This window comes from Typopeltis vanoorti, chromosome 15, assembly GCF_054136105.1.
Source record: "Typopeltis vanoorti isolate ZY-2024b chromosome 15, IOZ_Tvanoo_1.0, whole genome shotgun sequence".
NCBI lineage: Eukaryota > Metazoa > Arthropoda > Arachnida > Uropygi > Thelyphonidae > Typopeltis > Typopeltis vanoorti.
Window position 1 is genome coordinate 116156930 of NC_143563.1, and position 22218 is coordinate 116179147.

A 22218-nucleotide genomic window follows, 5' to 3' on the forward strand; every position below is an offset into this window, starting at 1 on the left:
CACCTGGATTATTGTGTGGAGGTTTGGTCTCCCGGGTTCTAAGGGGTATAAAGAAGCTGTGGAAAGGATGCAAAGAAGAGTTGCAAACATTATATCTGGATTATGGGATTTAGATTATGAGGACAAATTGAGAGTACGTGGATTGTAGATTCTGGTTAACAGGAGAAAGAGGAATGATATGATAGAGGTCTATAAATTCTTGTAGAGAGGCTTATACGCTGGTTAAACATGATAACTAATAATTAAGGAATTGACAGCGTACACTAGAAATATAAATTAAATAAACTTTAATATATACTTTCCGATATTTCGGCCAAGTAATAAGTCTGTAACAAGTGGTCTTACTTGTTACAGACCACACAGAAAATTGGCATCCCTTATCCACTCCACTAAAGACCAACTACTTTCCCCTAGACCTACCTGGTGTATACCAGGTCCCTTGCAGCTGTAAATTGTCTTACTTTGGCCAAACAGGCAGGACAGCAAATATCAGAATCTCAGAACACAAGGATTACATCTGATTTCACCAGTACAGCCACTCTGGGCTTGCAGACCATGCTCTGGATACTCGCCACAGAATAAGATGGAAGAAAGCCACAGTAATACACCACAGCAAGTTCAAATATGAAAGACTATTCATGGAATCAGCCTCAGCCCTTAGGAACATGCCAAACATCAACAAATTTGGATGCATGAGACTGCCCCAAATTTGGGAAACATTTATCAAAAGAACTTCAGCCCAAAGGCCAAGAACTCCCAACATAGCCCGCCAGGGGGCACCATCAGGACTTTAGGAAAACGTTATCTTCCTAGCTTCGGTTCTCATTTGCTGTTATGTAGTACTTGTGTGCACGTGTCTTTGTATTAAGTTCCCAAGAAGATGGCAACATGAGGTTTGCCGAAATATCGGAAAGTATATATTAAAGTTTATTTAATTTATATTTCTAGTGTATGCTGTCAATTCCTTAATTATTAGTTAAGAGGTCTATAAACTTTTGAATGGTTGCTATAGGATATCATCATATGAAATTTTTTGTTATGGAAGGTGGGGAAAGAACACGAGGGACATCCATGGAAGTTGAATTTATTTGATGTCAAGAGAGGGGTAAGAGCTAGGTTTTTCTTTTTCAGAGAGCAGTGAGTGAGTGGAATAGTTTGGCCTTTAGGGGTAGTGAGTGCATCTAGTGTGAATGAATTTAAGGGAAAGTATGACAGCTGATTTGGGTGAATCATAGCCTCCCTCAATGAGTCCTAGACTCCCTGGAGGTCTCAGATAATAATAATCAAGACGGTGTAGAAAAATAACAAGAAGTAATCTTTGAAAATTGTATAAGAGTGAAGATTCTTGCATGAACTATTTATTAATTTATTTTATTTATTTTTTCCAGATCTACCTTGCCCAAATAATGAGTATTGGCTATGCTCTCCTAATGATGGCTGTTCTTGTTGGTACTGCTTTGCAGCTAGTAGAAGATGGCATTGGAGCACCGTCAGCAATATTTTTCATAGCCCTAGCCAGTAGTTTTATAATAGCTGCTTTACTGCACCCACAAGAGTTCTGGTGTATAGCCCATGGATTTTTGTACTTTCTTAGTGTTCCTTCTATGTATCTCCTGTTAGTGATCTATTCATTTGTAAATCTCAATGTTGTGTCTTGGGGCACACGCGAGGCACCTCAAAAAACATCTTCAGACAGTGAGACAGGTAAAGAACAAACAGGAAAGAAAGAGAAAAGACGTATGACATGGCTGGGTCTTGGTGCTAAGCAGGAGGAACAAGAAGGAGGTATAACATTTGGAATTGGCAATTTGTTCAAATGTTTATTTTGCACATATGATAAGCCTAATGACAGAGAGCAACTCATGAATATACAAGACTCACTAAATAGCTTATCTGAGCAAATTACCTCAACAGATTTAAGTAAGAAATCACAAAATGCTTTCAGAAGAAGATCATTGGCTAAACAAATGGCAAATCTGCCACCTTTACAGGAGTCGGTGGAATCTGTTTATGAAGAAGGTGATGACTGCCCTGATAATCTCTTGAATGACGGTAAGATAAATCTGAAATTTTTTATTATTAACTAATTTTATTTTAAAATGAAATCTTACATTTTACAATTTTTCAAAAGCATTGTAAGGTGATATTTTAGCAGCTCATCAGCAAGATATAGTAGTGGCATACAGCAATATCTTGCTAGGTGTTGAGAATGAATGTAGTGTTTTTGACTTGTGCTGTTTTAAACTTCAGTAATGATATATCATCTAAAGTTTTTCAGGAAGCTCCTGCAATTTCAAATTAATATACCAATTAAGCATATGGTCTACAAAATTAGTCTTTACTCCTAGTTGCAAACTGCCTACTCTTGTGAAGCCTACCAAAATTCATACATGCAAAGACGTATTTGAATACCATAACATTGTATACAGAATCCCTTGTCATCTATACTGGCTTGACCATCTCTATGGTTGCACCTGCAATATTCTTAAGCACCTAAGCAATAGTAAAAAAAATCTGCTTATTGGAAAAAATTGCAATCCACACATTCAGAAAAAATCATACTTCCCAAAACGAGGGAGCAACTATCCTAGTATTTCCAAATAATGAAATTATGTCATGGATTTCAGAAATTATAGCTATAAGAAGTTGGTGTATAGCTATACACCAACTCTATAAACTTCCATTGTCCCTTTCTTTTAGGGTTACACGGTGATCAGCACTCATATTTGTAGATTTAGGGACTCAAAAACACACGTGTTGAACAGATTAATTACAAATAAAATAAAACTTGACGTTTCGACCTCTATATCGAGGTAATCATCGGAAGAATACAACTGTATGCAGAACCAAGCTACATGCTCAAGCTTTCTATACCAGTAAACTAAATCTACGTAGTTAACAAATCTTTTTTCTAGCCTGACCTCTAGTGATAGAAAAGAAAAACAAAAATAAAATAATAATAATATATATATATAGTTTTATGAAAAAAATTGAATGACTAGAACCGAGATTTAATTAAAAAGGTTTTAATATAAACACACTACTAGTTTCGGCCTGTAACAGCCTTCTTCAGGTGACATTATAAAAGAAAAAACACTAAACATTGAGGGTTAAAAGACTATGAACAACATAGACAGTCTTTATACATAATTAGCATTAAAATGTTGTAGTTGTATTTGAAGCTGTTCTTTCATTTGTTGCATTGTTGGGAGAGTGCGTGCTTGCTGCATCACGTGGACGCCAGTACATGATTACAGCTGAATGACTATCCGGGAGGTTGTAGCTTAAGTTGTTATTTAGATGAACAGGATTGAAGATGATTTCTCTCGATTCCACAATTTTTCTCTCTATTTCGTCACTGCAACGGAAGATGTTTGTAGATTTTTCCCAGCAGACTTTGTGACTTTGGTTATCATCATTAGGATTAGCCGAGAAGAGGATATGACTTGATAATGCACTTGCTCGCTGTCTCTTGTAAGTAATGTCTCTCATGTGTTCTTCCATACGCATTTTGACAGATTTGTCTGTCTGCCTGAAATAAGGAATATCGCAGTCACATAATATTTTATATACGCCAGGGTATTTGAGTTGATGATGACAAGGTATTGGGTGGCTAATTAAGGAACGGATCTTTGGAAGTGGAGTGAACAAGGTTCTGATATTGTATTTTTTTAGAGCTTTTGCTAATTTATGTGAAACAGTACTTATGTAAGGAATAGATATATTGCTTTTGAATCTATTTGTTTCTTCTGAGTGATGTCTGGGAGGATTAAGAAGGAATTTGTTAATGATTTTCTTGGAATATCCATTAACTTCGAAAGAAGTTTTCAGATGGTTTATTTCTGTAAGCAGTTCATTTGGATCATCAAGAAGAGAACGGGCTCTATGTCCCAAGGTGGAAATTATTCCAAGCTTATGAGGAGGGAAATGATGGGATTGACTGTGCAGATATCTGTTGGTATGTGTGGGTTTTCTATATATCGATATTTTTAGTTTACCAGCAGAAGAGCGAGTCAGTTTGACATCAAGAAAAGGCAAGGAATTATCCGTTTCAAGCTCAGCAGTAAACTTAATACTTTGATGTCGGCTATTGAGATGTTCGAGGAAAACCATAAGGGATTCATGTCCATGGCTCCAAACAATGAAGACATCATCCACATAACGTTTCCAAACTTTAGGTGTTAAAATAAAGGAAGAGATAGCCTTGGTTTCAAAATCTTCTAAGTAAATATTTGCAAGAAGAGGAGATAAAGGATTACCCATAGCCAGTCCATGATTTTGTTTGTATATATTATCTTGAAATTTGAAGTAACCGGACCTGATGCAATGTGTAAGCAAGGCTAACATTTTTTTGGATAACTTGTCCTTGAGTAATGTTAGGACTTCATCTGTTGGGACATTAGTGAACAAAGAAGTTATGTCCAAGCTAGCCATGATGTCATTTTCATCAACTGTAATATCCTTGATGTATGTAACAAATTCTGTAGTGTTCTTGATAAAGGAATAGAGCCCGTTGTCTTCTTGATGATCCAAATGAACTGCTTACAGAAATAAACCATCTGAAAACTTCTTTCGAAGTTAATGGATATTCCAAGAAAATCATTAACAAATTCCTTCTTAATCCTCCCAGACATCACTCAGAAGAAACAAATAGATTCAAAAGCAATATATCTATTCCTTACATAAGTACTGTTTCACATAAATTAGCAAAAGTTCTAAAAAAATACAATATCAGAACCTTGTTCACTCCACTTCCAAAGATCCGTTCCTTAATTAGCCACCCAATACCTTGTCATCATCAACTCAAATACCCTGGCGTATATAAAATATTATGTGACTGCGATATTCCTTATTTCAGGCAGACAGACAAATCTGTCAAAATGCGTATGGAAGAACACATGAGAGACATTACTTACAAGAGACAGCGAGCAAGTGCATTATCAAGTCATATCCTCTTCTCGGCTAATCCTAATGATGATAACCAAAGTCACAAAGTCTGCTGGGAAAAATCTACAAACATCTTCCGTTGCAGTGACGAAATAGAGAGAAAAATTGTGGAATCGAGAGAAATCATCTTCAATCCTGTTCATCTAAATAACAACTTAAGCTACAACCTCCCGGATAGTCATTCAGCTGTAATCATGTACTGGCGTCCACGTGATGCAGCAAGCACGCACTCTCCCAACAATGCAACAAATGAAAGAACAGCTTCAAATACAACTACAACATTTTAATGCTAATTATGTATAAAGACTGTCTATGTTGTTCATAGTCTTTTAACCCTCAATGTTTAGTGTTTTTTCTTTTATAATGTCACCTGAAGAAGGCTGTTACAGGCCGAAACTAGTAGTGTGTTTATATTAAAACCTTTTTAATTAAATCTCGGTTCTAGTCATTCAATTTTTTTCATAAAACTATGTATGTTAACCGAGTCAATGATCATTCTGTCATATATATATATATATATATATATATATATATATATATATATATAAAAAAAAAAAAAAAATATATATATATAGATAAATGCAACTACAATAAACTGTTAGAGTCCTCATGTATTAATATTCTGGATAGTTACAAAATGATTTCTTTCAGTTGCTATTGAATGTTCTAAACACTTCACCAAGTCACCAGGTTGTCTTCTTGTAGTGGGAATTTTTCTAATGCTAGTTTAGGATGTTATACAGGTTGTAGATGGGTCCTCCACATTCTTGAAATGGTGAAGCCATCATTTTTGTTGAGATTTGGGTTGTGTTTGAGCATTTCACAAGACTCTTTAAATTTTCTCTCAAACCAGGTTTTGGTGCGGTGTAGGGACTTGGTATTTTTCCAGTCAATTCTATGGTATGTTTGGAGTGCATGGTCAGAAAGGCCTGTTTTACCGAAGTGTAGGTATTTAACGTGTCGTTTGTGTTCGTCTTGTCTGATTGGGATAGTTCGCCCTGTTTCCCCTATGTATGGTATGTTACAAGTGCAGTGTATTTTGTATACCCCTGGGTGTGCTAGGTGTGGAAGAGGATCTTTAGAGGAACTGAGTAGGTGTCTTAGCTTATTTGGGGGTTTAAAGGTGGTTTTAATGTTGTATTTGCGAAGTGTTCTGTCTATTTTTTCAGAAATGCCTCTAACATAAGGAATGGCAATAGCATTCTTGAAATCTTTTTTGTTCTTACTGGTGTCTTTATGGAGGATCTTGTGAATAGTTTTTTTATTGTACCCATTTTTGATAAATGTTTGGTTGATGATTCTGTATTCTTGGTTTAGAGCCTGTTCATTTGAACAGATAGTTAGGGCTCTGTGTTTAAGGGTGCTTATGACACCTAAGTTTTGTGTTGGGTGGTGGTAAGAATTTTTGTGTATGTATTGGCCTGTGTGTGTAGGTTTTCAGTGAACTGAGAAGGAGAGACAGCCAGAGGGAAGACGTGTGACAAGTGTGTCTAGGAAAGGAAGAGAGTCGTTTTTTTCCATTTCAATGGTGAATTGGATACGTTTGTGTTGTTTGTTTAGGTGGCTAAGGAATGTATTTAAAGCTTCACGGCCGTGGGGCCAAATGGCAAAAATATCGTCGACGTATTTGAGCCAGATTTTGGGCTTTAGACATGCTGTCTCTAGAGCCCGTTGCTCAAAGTCTTCCATATAAAAGTTAGCTATTGGGGGAGAAAGTGGTGAGCCCATGGCTGTACCTTCTTTTTGAAGGTAAAAATTGTTTTGCCATATGAAATATCCGGAGCGGAGTACGTGGGCAAAAAGGGCCGTGCTGTCATGTGGAAATATGTTCTGTAGGAGCAAGATCGTGTTATTGATTGGGACATTGGTGAAAAGGGAAGTTATGTCAAAGCTGACTAATAAATCTTGGTCGGTGAGTGTAATGTTTTTGATCTTACTGATGAAATGTGTATTTTTTATGTAGGAAGGGGACTGACCTACCAATTCCTTGAGTGTGGCAGCTAATTTTTTTGCTAAGTGATAATTTGGGCTGTCAATTCCTTCAACAATTGGGCGAAGTGGTGTGCCAGATTTGTGTATTTTTGGCAGGCCATAAATTCTGGGCGCACGGGCATACTGAGGTATTAATTTTTTTGTCGTTTCTTCGGGCCATGTGTGGACGGATTTGATTAATTCAGTTGTTTTCTTTTTGTTATGTTTTGTGGGGTTGTAGTTAACCTTTTGGTCGGTGTTATGGTCAGATATTAACTGGTTCATTTTTTCTATGTATGTCGTACGGTCTAACAGGACGGTGGAATTGCCTTTATCGTCACATTGCCCCTATGTGATTTCAGAGAATTGGAAGTTCCATAATATTAAAATTAACTCCAAGTTTTAGCCAATAAAAATGACTAGCAATTTGATGTGTCCATTTAAGTGACCTCCACCACCTTTTCCACTCTTCATTTCTCATTTCTTTCCTTCAAGAGAGAGTGTGTGAGCTTTGTAATTATGAAGATGATGCCATGCCGAAAATGATCATACTGTAATTATGTGATATCATTTTATTTATATATCTTTTTCTTTGGTTTTAAATTACTTCTCCACATATTATTAATCTTTATACTTCAGTCTTTTACAGTTTGTTTTTAATTAATTTAACTTATTCTTTTGTGATCATTAAAACTAATCATCGCAGAAATGCTTTCTTTCACAATAATTCTCTATACACTGCCTCAGTCAAAATTATCAGGTGCATACTTAAGTATTGTAGTTCCACACTAAATATAATTTCAAGGTATGTTTTTCAAAATGTTTTAATCACAGGTCTAAGCCAGGAAGTTCAAAACTAAACGAGTGCTCCTAAACAAAATAAGCTTCCTATATTATATTGAAGTAGCCTGTGTAGCTCAGTGGATGTGGCGTTTGCCAACCACAGCGCTTGGCCGCACGAAGGAAGACTTGGTTTCGAGTCTAGTCGGCGACTAGAGGAAATTTTTCTAAGCCTTTTTTCAACCGGTTCCCGAGTTAGTTGATCTCTGGCACGGGCAAGCAGGTTTTTCCTCCCGGAAACTTGGGTTTTTCGTCCTGTAAACTCAAGAAAATCGACCATAGAACCCACATTATTTCAGACATTAAATATATTGTGTTAGGGTTAGGGACCACGAGATGGCGGCACATTTGAGCCGTCTCTCTTCACTGAGTACCGCTTAATTAGTGATAGCCTTGGGCCATCTATCTCTGATTGGTACCAGTGGAGATTGAACTGCCCACTCAGTCTCCAAAAGTTAGATAGGGCTAAATGGCCTCGCCTACTCCCCGTATACGGGGAATAAAAAGGCGTTAGCTGATTTTTTTTTTTTTTATATTATATTGAGTGTTTTAAATGGTATAGTGCTTCATTTTCTTTCAGAGAATTTTTTCTTGAGTGGTATATAAATCAAGTGAATATTAAATCCAACATTATTTCAAAGCCAAATGTAGAAACTATGAAAGTTTCGTAAACAAGTTGACCAGAGAGCTTACGGGACTGCCAGCAAGTGTATTCTCATAAGCTCTCTGGTCAACTTGTTTACGAAACTTTCATAGTTTCTACATTTGGCTTTGAAATAATGTTGAATTTAATATCCACTTGATTTATATAATTTTGCATTGCTGAAATGAAGCCTTTTGGCTTTTTATTTTAGTAAATTTCTTCAGTGTTTTTTTTTTTTTCCTTTTGATGTTAGATATTCTGAAAATGGCATCATTAAGGAAGCACACATATCAGTGGCATGGAAAGCTTCAGCTCGAACATTTAGTTTTTTAGAGTGGATATGCTGCAAAAAATGTTAATATATATGCATCAGAAAATGTAATAGAAATGTGATGATAAGCTAGAATGTTCTAAAAAAAAGGAAAACAGAAGTAGTATCATGAACAAGTCAGTAATGGATAAAATGCTAATAACGATGGCATTTGGAAAAGGGTGAACTCAAAGCACAAGATTAAATGTCTAAAGAAGAGTTGGACTTTTGAGTGATGTGAATAAGGAGGAGGAAGTTATTAATATGAAGAAAGTATCATAACATTACAGATTATTCTCAGTATCCTTTGATACTAAGGATAATAATGTAGTGTTATGTGGGAATTCAATTATTAGAGGTGTATATAAAACATGTTTCCAGATAAAACACTGAAAAAAACAAACAAACTGGATGCATAGGATACTGGCATTAAAATTCAGATATCCCACACATAAAAAAGATGAACTGAATTAAAATTTAGAAATTTATTATTTTGTGAACTTGTTAAATAGTCAGGAGAAATTGAAGGAAGTTTTTCTGCTATATAGCAACTAACAGGAAAGATAACCTTAATCAATGCTGATAGTAGCAAAGGAAATAATTTTGCAGAGTATATCATCCAGATGAAGATTTTGAAATTGTCGCTGTGTCAGAGACTAATGCAAGAACTGACATAGATGAACTTAAGATATCATATTGAAAAGTATGAATGTGAATACAGCAGTAGTATTGAATGGTTTATATACTGTGCAAATATGCAAGAAAACTGGCAATACCTCTGATGCAATCGTTTTATCTGAGTCTCAGATCTGGCAAGGTTTCAAGGGAGTGGAAAGAGGGTAAGACAGTTCCAAGACAGAAGCTACCAATTAGTACCTCAGGAGTGGTGGTTAAAGTACTGGGTAGATTGGACTAAGATACTCTAAAGTGGGCAGGATGGCTTTGTAAAAGATAAGTACATCATCATCAAATTTCTGGTATGCATACCCTCAAGGGGTGTACAGGATATGATAGTTTTATTAAAACACTTAAGAAATAGAACAACGTAGTTAAGAATATAAATTAAATTAATTAAATTAAACTTTAATAAATATTTTCCGATATTTCGGCAACATCACATTGCCATTTTCTAAAGGAACTTACAAAAAAGTTATGTGCACGTAGGCACTACAACACAGAAACTGGGAATGAAGAGATGAAGCTATTGTTCTCCTAACAGTCCTGATGGTGCCCTCTAGCGGGCTAAGTAGGTGTTCTTGGCCGTTGGGCTGAGGATCTGCAGATGTAGGCCTCCCAAATTTGGGAGGCCTACATCTGCATACACCCAAATTTGTTGAGGTTTGGAGAATTTCTTAGGGCTGAGGCTGATTCCATAAAGAGTCTTTCAAATTTGTATTTGCTATGGTGTATCACTGTAGCTTTCTTCCACCGTATTCTGTGGCGTGTATCCAGAGCATGGTCCGCAAGCCCAGAATGACTGTATTTGTGAAAACGGATGTAGTCCTTGTGTTCCAAAATTCTGATATTCGCTGTCCTGCCTGTTTGGCCAAAGTAAGACAGTTTACAACTGCAAGGGACCTGGTAAACACCAGGTAGGTCTAGGGGAAGTGGTTGGTCTTTAGTGGAGCGGATAAGGGATGCCAATTTTCTGTAAGGTTTGTAACAGGAGGTCAGGTCATGTTTTTTTAAGATTTTGGTAATCTTTTCCGAGGTGCCTCGGATGTAGGGAATGGTGATGGATTTAGAGTAATCCTTGTTGGGGGGGGGAAGGGGATCTGTGGTTTGTAGGTTCTAATATTTTTTGGATTTTTTTTTGGGGGGGGGTAGCCATTGGCTGAGAAAGTGTTGAGGATGTGATTTAGTTCAGTGTTTAGGGCCAAGTCGTTTGAACAGATTAGTTTAGCCCTGTTGTATAGTGTTTTCACTACTCCATATTGTTGTGAGGGGGGTAGTGGGATTGTTGGTGAATGTATCTGCCTGTATGGGTGGGTTTTCTGTAAACTGAGAAAACCAAGGATCCATTAGGCTGGCGGGTGACTAGTGTGTCTAGGAAAGGGACACTTGGCTGTTGTTTTCCTCTTTTTCCAGAGTGAATTTGATTCTGGGGTGTTGGTTGTTTAAGTGTGTTAAGAAGGAGAGAAGTGTTTCAGAGCCATGTGGCCAAATAGCGAACACATCATCAACGTAGCGAAGCCATATGGTTGGTTTTTGTGGGGCAGAGGCTAAGGCTTTTGCTTCAAAGGTCTCCATAAAGAAATTGGCCAAGGGTGGGGAGAGTGGTGAACCCATGGCTGTCCCCTCTATTTGTTTGTAGAATTTTCCCTGCCAAACGAAATAGCCTGAGTCCATTGTGAACTGAAATAAGGCTGAGATATCGGGAGAAAATTTAGTTTGGATTAGCTCTAAAGTTTCCTTGAGTGGGACATTTGTAAATAAAGAGGACACATCAAAGCTGATCATTATGTTAGTATGTTGGAGTGTAAGGTTTTCTATGCTGGCTTTTTTATGTGTGATGGTGTGTTGCCAGTATAGTGTGTGAGCTCTTTGGCCAAATGTTTAGCTAATTTGTATGTGGGGGAATCAATGCCATCCACTATGGGACATAATGGCACATTTTCTTTGTGTATTTTTGGGAGTCCATAAATACGGGGAGGTATAGAGTTAAACGGCTTTAATCTGTTGGTAACTTCTACAGGCCAAGAAGTGACTCTCTTAAGGAGCCTGTGAAGTTTTCTAATTTGAGAGTTGGTGGGATTGTAATTGATAGGGAGGTAAGTGGCCCGATCTAATAGAAGAGCATTCAGCTTACCTGTGTAGTCCTTTTGGTTAAGTAATACAGTTGCATTTCCCTTATCCGCTTTGGTGATAACTAATTCTTTATTATCCTTCATTTCCTTGTTTGATATGTTGGTTTTTGGTGGTCTTGCTTTGGAAAGGACACAGGCTACATCCAGTCTTACACTGTTGGCGACTTGATGTGGAAGGTGGCGGATTCCGCGGTCGATCTGGATCATAATATCCCAATAAAATTACACTAGGTATTTTATTGGGAACAATGGCGAACACCTACTTAGCCCGCTAGAGGGCACCATCAGGACTGTTAGGAGAACAATAGCTTCATCTCTTCATTCCCAGTTTCTGTGTTGTAGTGCCTACGTGCACGTAACTTTTTTGTAAGTTCCTTTAGAAAATGGCAATGTAACGTTGCCGAAATATCGGAAAATATTTATTAAAATTTAATTTATATTCTTAACTACGTTGTTCTATTCTTTAAGTGTTTTAATAATGCATAACCAACGTATAAGCCTGTCTACAAGGATATGATAGTACTAGATGAAATTACTAACTTCCTATCAACAATTTTCCTTTAAATCAATCTGTGACCTGTCAAGACTCCAATATTATCAGATCTTATATTTCTGTCTTATAAGGCACTTTTTACTGTATCAATCCACCTATATCTTGGTCTTCCTCTGGGTCTTTTTCCTGCCAACCTGGCACAGAACACTTGTTTTGCTAATCTTTCCTCTCCCATTCTGTTTAAGTGACCATACCACCTAAGATTAGCTCTGGTAAAACACATTCCTGGATGCTGACAATGTCAGGTTCTTTCCTAATATCCTCATTTTCAATATGATATTGCCATTGATGCCATCTGTTCACACCTCTAATCTTTCTCAGGACTCACATATCTGTGGTCTCTGGTCAAGTGTTTTGCTTTTGACCCAGCTCTCAGATTCATAAGTTAAAACTGGTTTGAACACTTATTGTATATAGATAATGTAGTGTTTTGGCTAATTTCTCTCTTATTCCATATAAATTTATTCAGTTGACTTCCTACCATACCAGCTTTGTTGATTCTGTTGTCTATTTCCATATTTAATTTATAATCTTCACTAAAAATCGCGCCTAAGTAGCCGAAATGCTCTTCTTGTGAATAGGTTCTCTATTCACAAGCAGTTGAATATTTTCATTGTCTTTGTCTTTTTAATGCTGACCTTCATACCATATCTATTACAACAGTTATTCAGTTTAGTCAGGGAATCTTGCAGACTTGTAGTGGATTTATTTAGCTGAGATTAACATCTCCAATTTTGACATCAGGTTTAATAATGTACATCCTTGTCTGACACCAGATTTAACATTAAACCATCTTCCTGTACTTCCTTCAATTCTAACTGCTGACTTGCAACTCAAATAAAGACTAAGTATTGACACCATATAACTGTAGTGTTTTGATTAGCTTCTCTCTTGGCACATGCCTTTTCCAGATCTACAAAACTCAAGTGCAGATGTTTGTTATATTCCCATGATTTCTCAACAATCTGTTGTAAAGTGAAAATCTGATCCTGATAGCCTCTATTTGGCCGGAATCCAGCTTGTTCTTCATCATGCTTCTCTTCCACAATCCTTCTCAGCTGTTTCTCAAGTGTACTTGCATATATTGGAGGGAGTTTGATGGGCGAAAGGATTTCTACAAGATGGATGGCTTACATTTGAATGGATTTGGTGTGCTAAGACTGGAAAAAGTGTTGCTGAGTGAAGTAAGAGTGGATGTGAAAACTAGAACTATTAAGGAGGGGAGGAAGTGGATGTACAGAACATCAGTGAGGCAGTTGAGTGCAAGAATGTATATAATGTGCCCGAGCCAGTACGAAGGACAAGAAATCAGAATAGGATAGTTATATCCTATTCTGATTATAATATATAAGAATAGGATAGTTAGGATAGTATAATGCATCAACATAGGGGTGGGACAAATAGACCTCTGCATTTCATGTATACTAATGCCAGGAGTATTAGGAACAAGAAGGAAGAATTTTTGGCCTTGGCCACAGGTTATTGGCATTAGTGAAACATGGCTGACAGAAGATGATATAGTTAGTGGGATAGAATGTGTAGGGTATAGTGTGTTCAGGAGGGACAGAGAGAATAAAATGGGGGGGGGGGGAGGAGTGTTATTGATGATAGCTGATGAACTGCAGCCAAGGAGAATAGAAGTTGTATTGCAGGATAGTGAAAAGAGCTCATTTGAGGCTATTTGGTATGAGATTGAGACTAACGGAACAAAATGTACAGTTGGGTGCTGCTATAGACCAGATGGTGGAGATAGTATGCATAGACAAATTGATGAAATGAGTGGAAGGAGGGTAATTATTATGGGGGATTTCAACTATGGTAACACTGATTGGAAGGAACTGGATTTTATTTAGTTACTAAGGGATAACTATCTGAGATAGCATGTAATGGAAAATACTAGGGTTTCGGGAGTGCTTAACCTAAATTTGACTGTAATGAATATGACCATGTTGCCACGTATTGGTGAGAGTAATCATAGGGTCTTGACCTGGGAGGTGGCTAGATGTGTGAAATTTTTGATTAAGACAGGGTACATGTGGAATTACCATGCTGGCAAGTATGACAAGCTTAGGAGATTGCTTAGTTCAGTGCCGTGGTCAAGCTGCATTTGCAGGAGGTTATGGCTGACTGTATACCTAGAGTCCAAATAATAAATCAAGTAGGGGTTAAATGGATGAATAACACCATTAAACCTGAGTTGCAAAAAAAAGAAACAACAACTGTGGAAGGAATTTAAGGAGAAAGGTGACCTGCGGGCACATGAACGATATAAAGCACAGGCCAGAAGGGTAACGAGTGTTGTAAGAAAAGCAAAAGCGGATTATGAAAGGAAACTAGCTATACAAGCTAAAGAGAATTCCAAACAGTTCTTTCAATATGCTGCAAGCAAGAAAAAACTGTACACGGCAAAATGATTTTAAGGAATGCCGATGGTAGGGAGGTCACTGAATCAGTCGATATAGTGGAATTACTGAGTGAGCACTTTGCCAGAGTATATCATCCAGGTGGTGACATTGAAGGAAGGAAGGAACCATGAGTTTATATGGGAATTGTGGTGAATGAAGTGGAGGTGAATAGTCTATTACAGAACCTTAATGTGAATACATCTGTGGGATTGGATGGTATACCAGCACGGGTTTTACGTGAAGCGCCTAAAGAATTGTTAGTGCCCTTGACCATATTGTTTAATCTGAGTCTCGGGTCTGGTTTAGTCTGGAAGTGGTGGAAAGAAGGGAAAATAGTTCCACTGCATAAAGGAGGATCCAAGACTACTGTTGCAAATTACCGACCGATCAGCATATCAGGAGTCATTGTCAAGGGAAAAATACAGGAACGGATTGATGAAAATGAGATACTGTATGGGGGACAGCATGGTTCTGTGAATGCTACTCTGTAAAATGCAACATATGGGAATGGATATAGGGTTGGTGAGATGGATAGGAGGGTGGTTGATGGAGAGATACCAGAGAGTAGTTTACTCAAGAGTAGAGTCCAAAAGACGGCCTGTGACAAGTGGTGTGCCGCAAGGTTCTGTTCTTGGACCACTGTTGTTTAATTTGTTCATTAATGATATAGGGAAGCAACTGAGAGGAACGGATCATTTGTTCGCTGATGATGTAAAGTTAGGTAGGGCAATAGTGAATGCAGAAGATGTCAAAATTTTGCAGGATGATTTGGATAGATTGGAGGTCTGGGCTAAGGAGAATGGATGTCAATTTAATGTGGCAAAATGTAAGGTTATGCATTTTGGGGTGAAAAGATTAGTAGCAGTATATCACATTGGTGGAACTGTACACTGGGAGATTGATAAGGCCAGCGACTTGGGAGTGTAGGTGGATAGGGAGTTGAAGTTTAGGTGGAACATCGCAAAAGTGGCTAAATCAGCTCATCAAATCACTTGGATGCTGAAGAATACTTTGACGAACAGAGATAAGCAAGTTATTGTTCCTCTGTATCGAACCTTGATAAGACCCCATCTTGGTTACTGTGCCCAGATTCGGTCACCTAGGTTTCTTCTTGATGGGGAGGAGGTTGAGAGGATCCAGAGACGAGTGACCAAGATGATAGCAGGTCTATGGAATGAACCTTATGAAAACAGGTTGAAGATTTGTGGGTTGCAGAAATTGGTTGATAGGCAGAAAAGGGGAGATATGATTGAGACATTCAAATTGGTGAAGTGTTTCTATAGGATTAATTCAGAGGATATTTTCAAGAACAGGTGGGAGGATTAGGGGACATCCATGGAAGCTGGGCAAGAGTGTGGTTAGTAAGGGTGTTAGAGCTGGGTTTTTTACTTTTAGAGTGGTGAATGAATGGAATAAGCTACCAGAGTCTGTTGAGGGTGCTAGGACAGTAAATGAGTTCAAGGCAAAGTATGATAGATACTGTGTGAATGTCTAATAGTTGTGATGGACATGATGTTTAGGGCATCAGCTCTGGCAAGGTTCCAAGGGAGCGGAAAGAGGGCAAGATATTTCCATTACAATAAAGGTGGCTACAAGACAGAAATACACTTCTGAATAAAAAAAAAAAAAATTAGAATAATCAAAGAAAATGTTAATGATTTGCAATTATGATTTAATGCATAGAAAATAATTATTATCAAATATGAATTAGCATCATCTAAATCTATTTACTTTGTAGATTCCATAACCATGTAAACACATAAAAATGTAATCTAAATTATAAGAACACTATTATTTGAAAACATTCACGAAATTAGAATAATTTTTAACATGGTTCAAAATATTAGAATATTCCAAATTTTTCTGATTGCTTTTGAGGAGAGCATAGAAATGGCATATACTTCAGTAACTGTGGGACTGACTCACATGTGTGAGGAATCGTTTGCATGTGGATTTTATTTAATCATTTGCTAAACATGGGTTGAACCAGTGACACATCGAAAGCTAAGAAGTTTTGTATGGTGTCTCTACACAAACTCAACAGTATATAGCTAAGGTATTGAAATGCTCTCAAGCAAGCCTGAGGATAGTATTGAGACAGTATTCTAATAACTGGAGTTTTCAAAATAATTGCTGCAATAGCTGTCAAAAGGTAATAACTACATCAAGAGATGAGAGGAGATTGAATATCATGAAGAAAAACTGGTTCCGAAGTGTAAGGTATTTTCGCAGGAGAAGGAAAGAACTAGGACATATACATTTGAACGTATGTGTCTAAATCTATGATGTTGAGAAGACTTCACAAATTGGGTTTTAAATTACATGTGTCTAAGATGAATCTGCTTATGACTTCCAAGCAAAAGGCAGCTGGAGTGTGATGGTGTAAGCAAAGACTGTTGTGGGAGTCACAAGAGGTCTGGAAAAAGGTACTTTTTAGCAATGAAAGTATGTTTTGTGTGTCCTATGGTCATCAAGAGATATGTATTTGGCATCATAAGCAAGAAGCATTTAGTAAAGAATGCATGAAACGTTCAGTGAAATTTGCAACCTCTGGCATGGTATAGGGTTGTATGACAGCAGAGGGGCAGGTAGGCTGTGTTTTATGTGCAAAAGAGTCAATTCCAAAGTGTACCAAGAAATTCTTGAGCATTTATACGCTAACCACATGGCCAGCCAAGCTGGCCATGTGGTTAGCATATCTGCTCTCCAGCCAAAAGGCTGCAGGTTCAAATCCCGCCATGGGCATGGATGTTTGTGTTGTCTGTGGAAATACTAGTGGCGGTGGTTGGCAGTAGTTAGTAGATTGAGTGGTTGAGACAGAGTTGTAAAGCAGGTGCCCTCCCTCGATGGGTCTTTGGACTCCCTGGAGGTGTCAAATAATAATAATAATTTTGTTACCAGCAAAAAAAAAAAAAAAATTACGTATCTTTCATTGTAGCCTTTTTTATTTATTCATTAATTAAAAAAAAAAAATCACTGTTAGAATTAGCTACAGCACTTAAGAAATTAGAGTTTCCTCTGATTCTTTAGAACAATCTGATAATACTGCTGTAAATGATTTATCGGGTACTAATTATGATTATGAGAAAGTGAAGAATATTTTTAAAATATGTGAAAGTCTACAGTAATAGAAGTGTCTCCCCACCATGACATTGATGGAAATTTAAATATCATAGCTATTTGTTTGTGTTTTTCTTGTAGTTGTTAAATACAGATAGAACTGATTTTTAAATTTTATCCATTAAATACAATTTATTCAAGTCTTTAGCGCTTGCCAATTTCATCAGCATTAAGTGTATCAACATTTGAGCTTTACTTATTAAACAGAATATAGATTATAGATCCAATACAATATCTTCTTTATCACAAAAATTTATCAGAATAAAGATGAACACTGTTTTATGGTATTGTAATTCATCATTTGTTTAATAAATTAAAATATGAAGTTAGGATAATTTATGTCACTGTTATCATATGAATGGTGCCATGAGCACTGCTATATTAAGTTAAATTCTGAGGAAATTTTTGGACTCATATTTTGCTTTATTTATTCTAGAAGATCAGTCAAAACAAGAATCTATAAAGAATAATACTTGGCTGAATGAAGAAGAACTAAGACACTGCAAAGAGGAACAGCTAACCAGTAGAGAAAACCAATTCTGGAAAGACCTCATAGTCAGATACCTGTTGCCTCTTGAAAAGAATAAAGAACAGGAACAAATTGTGGCTGAAGAACTCAAAAACTTAAGAAACAAAGTAATTTTTGTATTTTTAATGGGGAATGCACTATTCATTTTAATAGTACTCTTACTGCAATCCAAAAAGGATACACTTCATATTAATTGGCCTCTTGGACAGAAAGCCAACATCAGCTATATTCCCATAAACTATATAGTTACCATTGCTATCGAACCCTTGAAACTTGAACCAATAGGACTAGTTTTTGCTCTTTTCTTTGCATTAATTCTTGTTATTCAGTTCTTTGGTATGCTATTTCATAGACTTGGAACTCTATCACATATTTTATCTTCAACAGATATTGGACTGTTCAATAAAAAAATGGAAGATATAAATGATAAGGTTTTCATTGAAAAGCATGGACTTGAAATTGTGAAGCAGCTTCAAAAACTTAAACCAGATGAAGAAAAAAATTGTCAGAAAACACAGCAGACCAACAGAAGAAAGGGAACAGTCTGTATATTGGAAGAAAATCAAAAATATAAACCAAAAGTTAAAACATTGGATGCTGCTTTGTATAACCGCTATAGAAGATTAAGCGAAGCAGGTTCACATGGTGAGTATTCCATTTCCCAAAGCAGTCATAAAATTATTCAATAAGTCAAGACTCATTTTGTTTAATAAGCATTATTAATATGGAATTTTATATGGTCTATGGTAGTATAAACACACAACTTTTTTCAATAATGCAATATGCCATACCAGTCTGAAATTAGCACTGAGTTTTGATTTCTAAATGTTGTAACATTATCTGTACTAAATTTATATAGAGTATTGTAACGTCACTGCGTCATTATAATATCTATTTGTTATTCCTATATTTACCCTATATTATATCTTGTTCCACTCTAAATATCCCTCCTTCTAATCTACTGTCGTGCCCTTAAAATATTAATTCAGATTTATCTCCTCTTCAGATATTGGCAAAATTTATATTATGCTGCACCAGCCAACACCCTATAACAGAGGAGACTCTTGTTCAGGGAAATAAATCAAAATTCAAAAGGGATACACACAATAATTAATCTCACGTTGTGCAGATTCAGTTAGCAGTCATGACTCGAATCTCGCTTAAGCAATTATATCTAAATTCCTTCCCGCCAAAAGGTTCTATTTCATAAGTGGTGGTTTGTGTTCATAATCAGGTATAAGGTACAAAACATGTTTATTGGAAAAACATAAAAAATTTACTCTAAGTTAAGGCTCATACTAAATCACAATGAATCTGAGTATGCTAAATCCTTCAATTACAAAAGGATAAGATTAAGTGTAAGCATAATACAACTAGGATATAATTCCTTTCACAAGTTATTCACAGAACATGCATTAAACACGTTCATTAATACTCTACCAATATCTATCTTAATTCTGAATTTCATTAAGCAAGCCTAGCCATTCTCAATCAAAATACTGCCTATCAACAATTCTTGTTTGTTCCACAGGTCTCAATTAATTCAATCAATTCTCAGTTAAAAGTTCTCTACTAGTATCCTTTAGTTTACAGTGCACACAAATTTCTTATTCTTCTAAGCGATATTTAACAACATAGAATGAAAATCTTTACATTACCGGATCCTTTCAGATTTCATGCAGATCTGGGTTACCTTACTATATATTCTTCGGCTGTCTTTGCGCCTGGCGATGCACTACGCTTTTCTTTTAATCGTTTCCGACTGTTGCAAGCTGTCTACTGCTCCGCAGGAAACTATCTCCGATGGGACATTCTGCTAAGGCTCGATTCTGCATAGGCCATCATATCACGATCAGCTCCATTTGGAAATCTTCAAGCATTCTCAAGAAAAGAACTTGCCGTCCATCATCACTGTAGTTGATCCACCGCTCTCTCATGAACTCCTCGACAAAACCTCATAAAACTCGAATCCAGGAACCACAAGGAAAAAGCCCTGTAAAATGGCACGCTTCGTCTTTTATTCACCCTTTTTGGGCGCCCTCTATTCGATGTGGTTTTCACCCACAAACCCCATCGTTCATGCCCCTTGGGTGATCCTACACTCTCCCTAATCTGTTAGGCTACATTATTCCAGGTAGCCGTTCTGACATCATTTTCCGTGTAGGTATAGCCTCCATCGCTACGCTCGACTCGTACAGATTATCCGCGATTATTCCGGATTACTACTTATAATTTTTCTCAGAATTTCGTAATGTACTAGACAGCTTAATGGGAATTACAAATAACTTAACAATTCCCTTACACAATTCTTACTATTTTTGACACATAATTCTCTGCTTCTCATTTCAGTTATGCAGGAATAACTCTCACTATATGGCACACATGGACTACACATTATTACATAACATAAAATAATACTTCATAATTATTAGCTGATGTGCAGATATCTCCTTAATTAGTAGTAAACATCATGTTAAATCCTGAATAAAGAATTTACTTGTAAAGCTCTCCATTCAAGATCTAACAGTATACTGCTGCCCTGGTTAGCTGAGTGGTTAGTGTATCTGCTCTCCAGCCAAAAGGCTACGAGTTTGAATCCCGCCGTAGGCATGGATGTTTGTGATTGTCTGCGGAAATACTAGTCATGGTGGTGAGTGGTAGATACTGTTGGTGTAGCTGGTGGATGGAGTGGTGGAGACAGAGAGAGAGATGTAGAGTAGGTGTCCTCCCTCGATGAGTCTTTGGACTCCCTGGAGGTGTCATGTAATAATAATAATATTTCAGCTTGTCACATTTTTGTCTCTTGATAAGTTTGATGAATTTTGATTTAGAATGGTTGATCCTTATTTAACTTCTTCATCCAAATCTATTTTGGATTCTGTAAGATGATTGGGACTTTTATCAGATTCACTCTTTTAAATTACTGTTTAATGTAAGATGAGCAAATGTTCAAGGCCATGATCCATTATTTATCTTAATTTAGATGCAGTCCCTTTCTCCTCAGATTATCTGAAACATACCATAAGTTCACCTTGAGAACCTGCTTTGTTATTGCTAAGGTAACACAGATTTATGGATTCAAGTTGAAAGAAAAACTGTTTCTTTCAGTACACCCTCTGTCCAAAAAGAAACTGAACTTTTCGAATTTAGAAGAAACTAGTGGTGCTACCTGCTGTATCTTTTTGTTGTTGAAAGCAGCAACCTTCACTAGTGTTGTGTCAACTGTTTATGACATTTGTTTCATTAGAAGCCGAGTTATCGTGCCAAGAGTGACAGTGCGTTTTGAGGAACAGTCGGAAAATGAGTTTCAAACAGAGAGCTGTGATTGACTTTTGTATTAAACTTGGTAAACATTTTACCGAAATGCATCAAATGCTTCAAAAAGCATATGGTGATAAATGCTCGTTCTTTACTCAAGTTCTACGATTCCAAGGGCATTATCCACATAATTCGTTCCTCCTGGCCAAACGATCAGGAGGAACGAATTATGTAGTTCACTGATGGTCTCAATGGCGAGTTTTATCTCAAAGTTTTGAAATGATTGATAGCAAGAATTCGTCACGTATGGGATGAATATCGTGATGCAGGCAGCCGGTCACTTTTGCACGATAATGCACCATCACGTTGTTTGAACATTGTGAGACAGTTTTTGAGCAAAAACCAATGAATGAATGGTTTAAGCGATTTCAAAGTGGTCGTGAGACGCTTGAGGACGACCAAAAGCCAGGTCACCCAAAAATTGGACTGAGCGAAGTTAACATCCAAAAAGTGTGTGATTTCATCAAGGAAAGCCCGAAATCGTCTGAGATTGATTGAAGATGAACTGGGGATTCCAAAATCAACTGTGCACAACATTTTGACCGAGAGTTTGGGCCTTGGTAAATTGAATTCGCGCTTTGTTCCCAACAAGTTGACCGATGACCAAAAAATGTATCAAATTGAACACTGCAAGGACCTCATTAAACTTCCTTGAAACGATTGTTACTGGTAATGAAACGTGGTGTTTTGAGTATGAGCTCAAAACAAAACGGCAGAGTGCCGAGTGGAGACCACCAGAAGAGGGGCACCCGAAAAAAAGTCGCTTGGAGAAGCC

General features: G+C 37.0%; 2 protein-coding genes across 4 annotated transcripts in view; one reads left to right on the forward strand and one right to left on the reverse strand.

Moving 5' to 3' along the window:
• LOC150099094 (chitin synthase chs-2-like) overlaps positions 1 to 22218 on the forward strand; it is a 162347-nt gene that overhangs the window by 123319 nt on the left and 16810 nt on the right. Inside the window, exons 8-9 of the mRNA XM_090405809.1 lie at positions 1389 to 2052; positions 18033 to 18770. Coding sequence (XP_090261935.1) covers positions 1389 to 2052; positions 18033 to 18770 — 1402 coding nt within the window. The remainder of the gene's footprint in view (positions 1 to 1388; positions 2053 to 18032; positions 18771 to 22218) is intronic.
• gwl (serine/threonine-protein kinase greatwall) overlaps positions 1 to 22218 on the reverse strand; it is a 524263-nt gene that overhangs the window by 103530 nt on the left and 398515 nt on the right. The window lies entirely within an intron of this gene.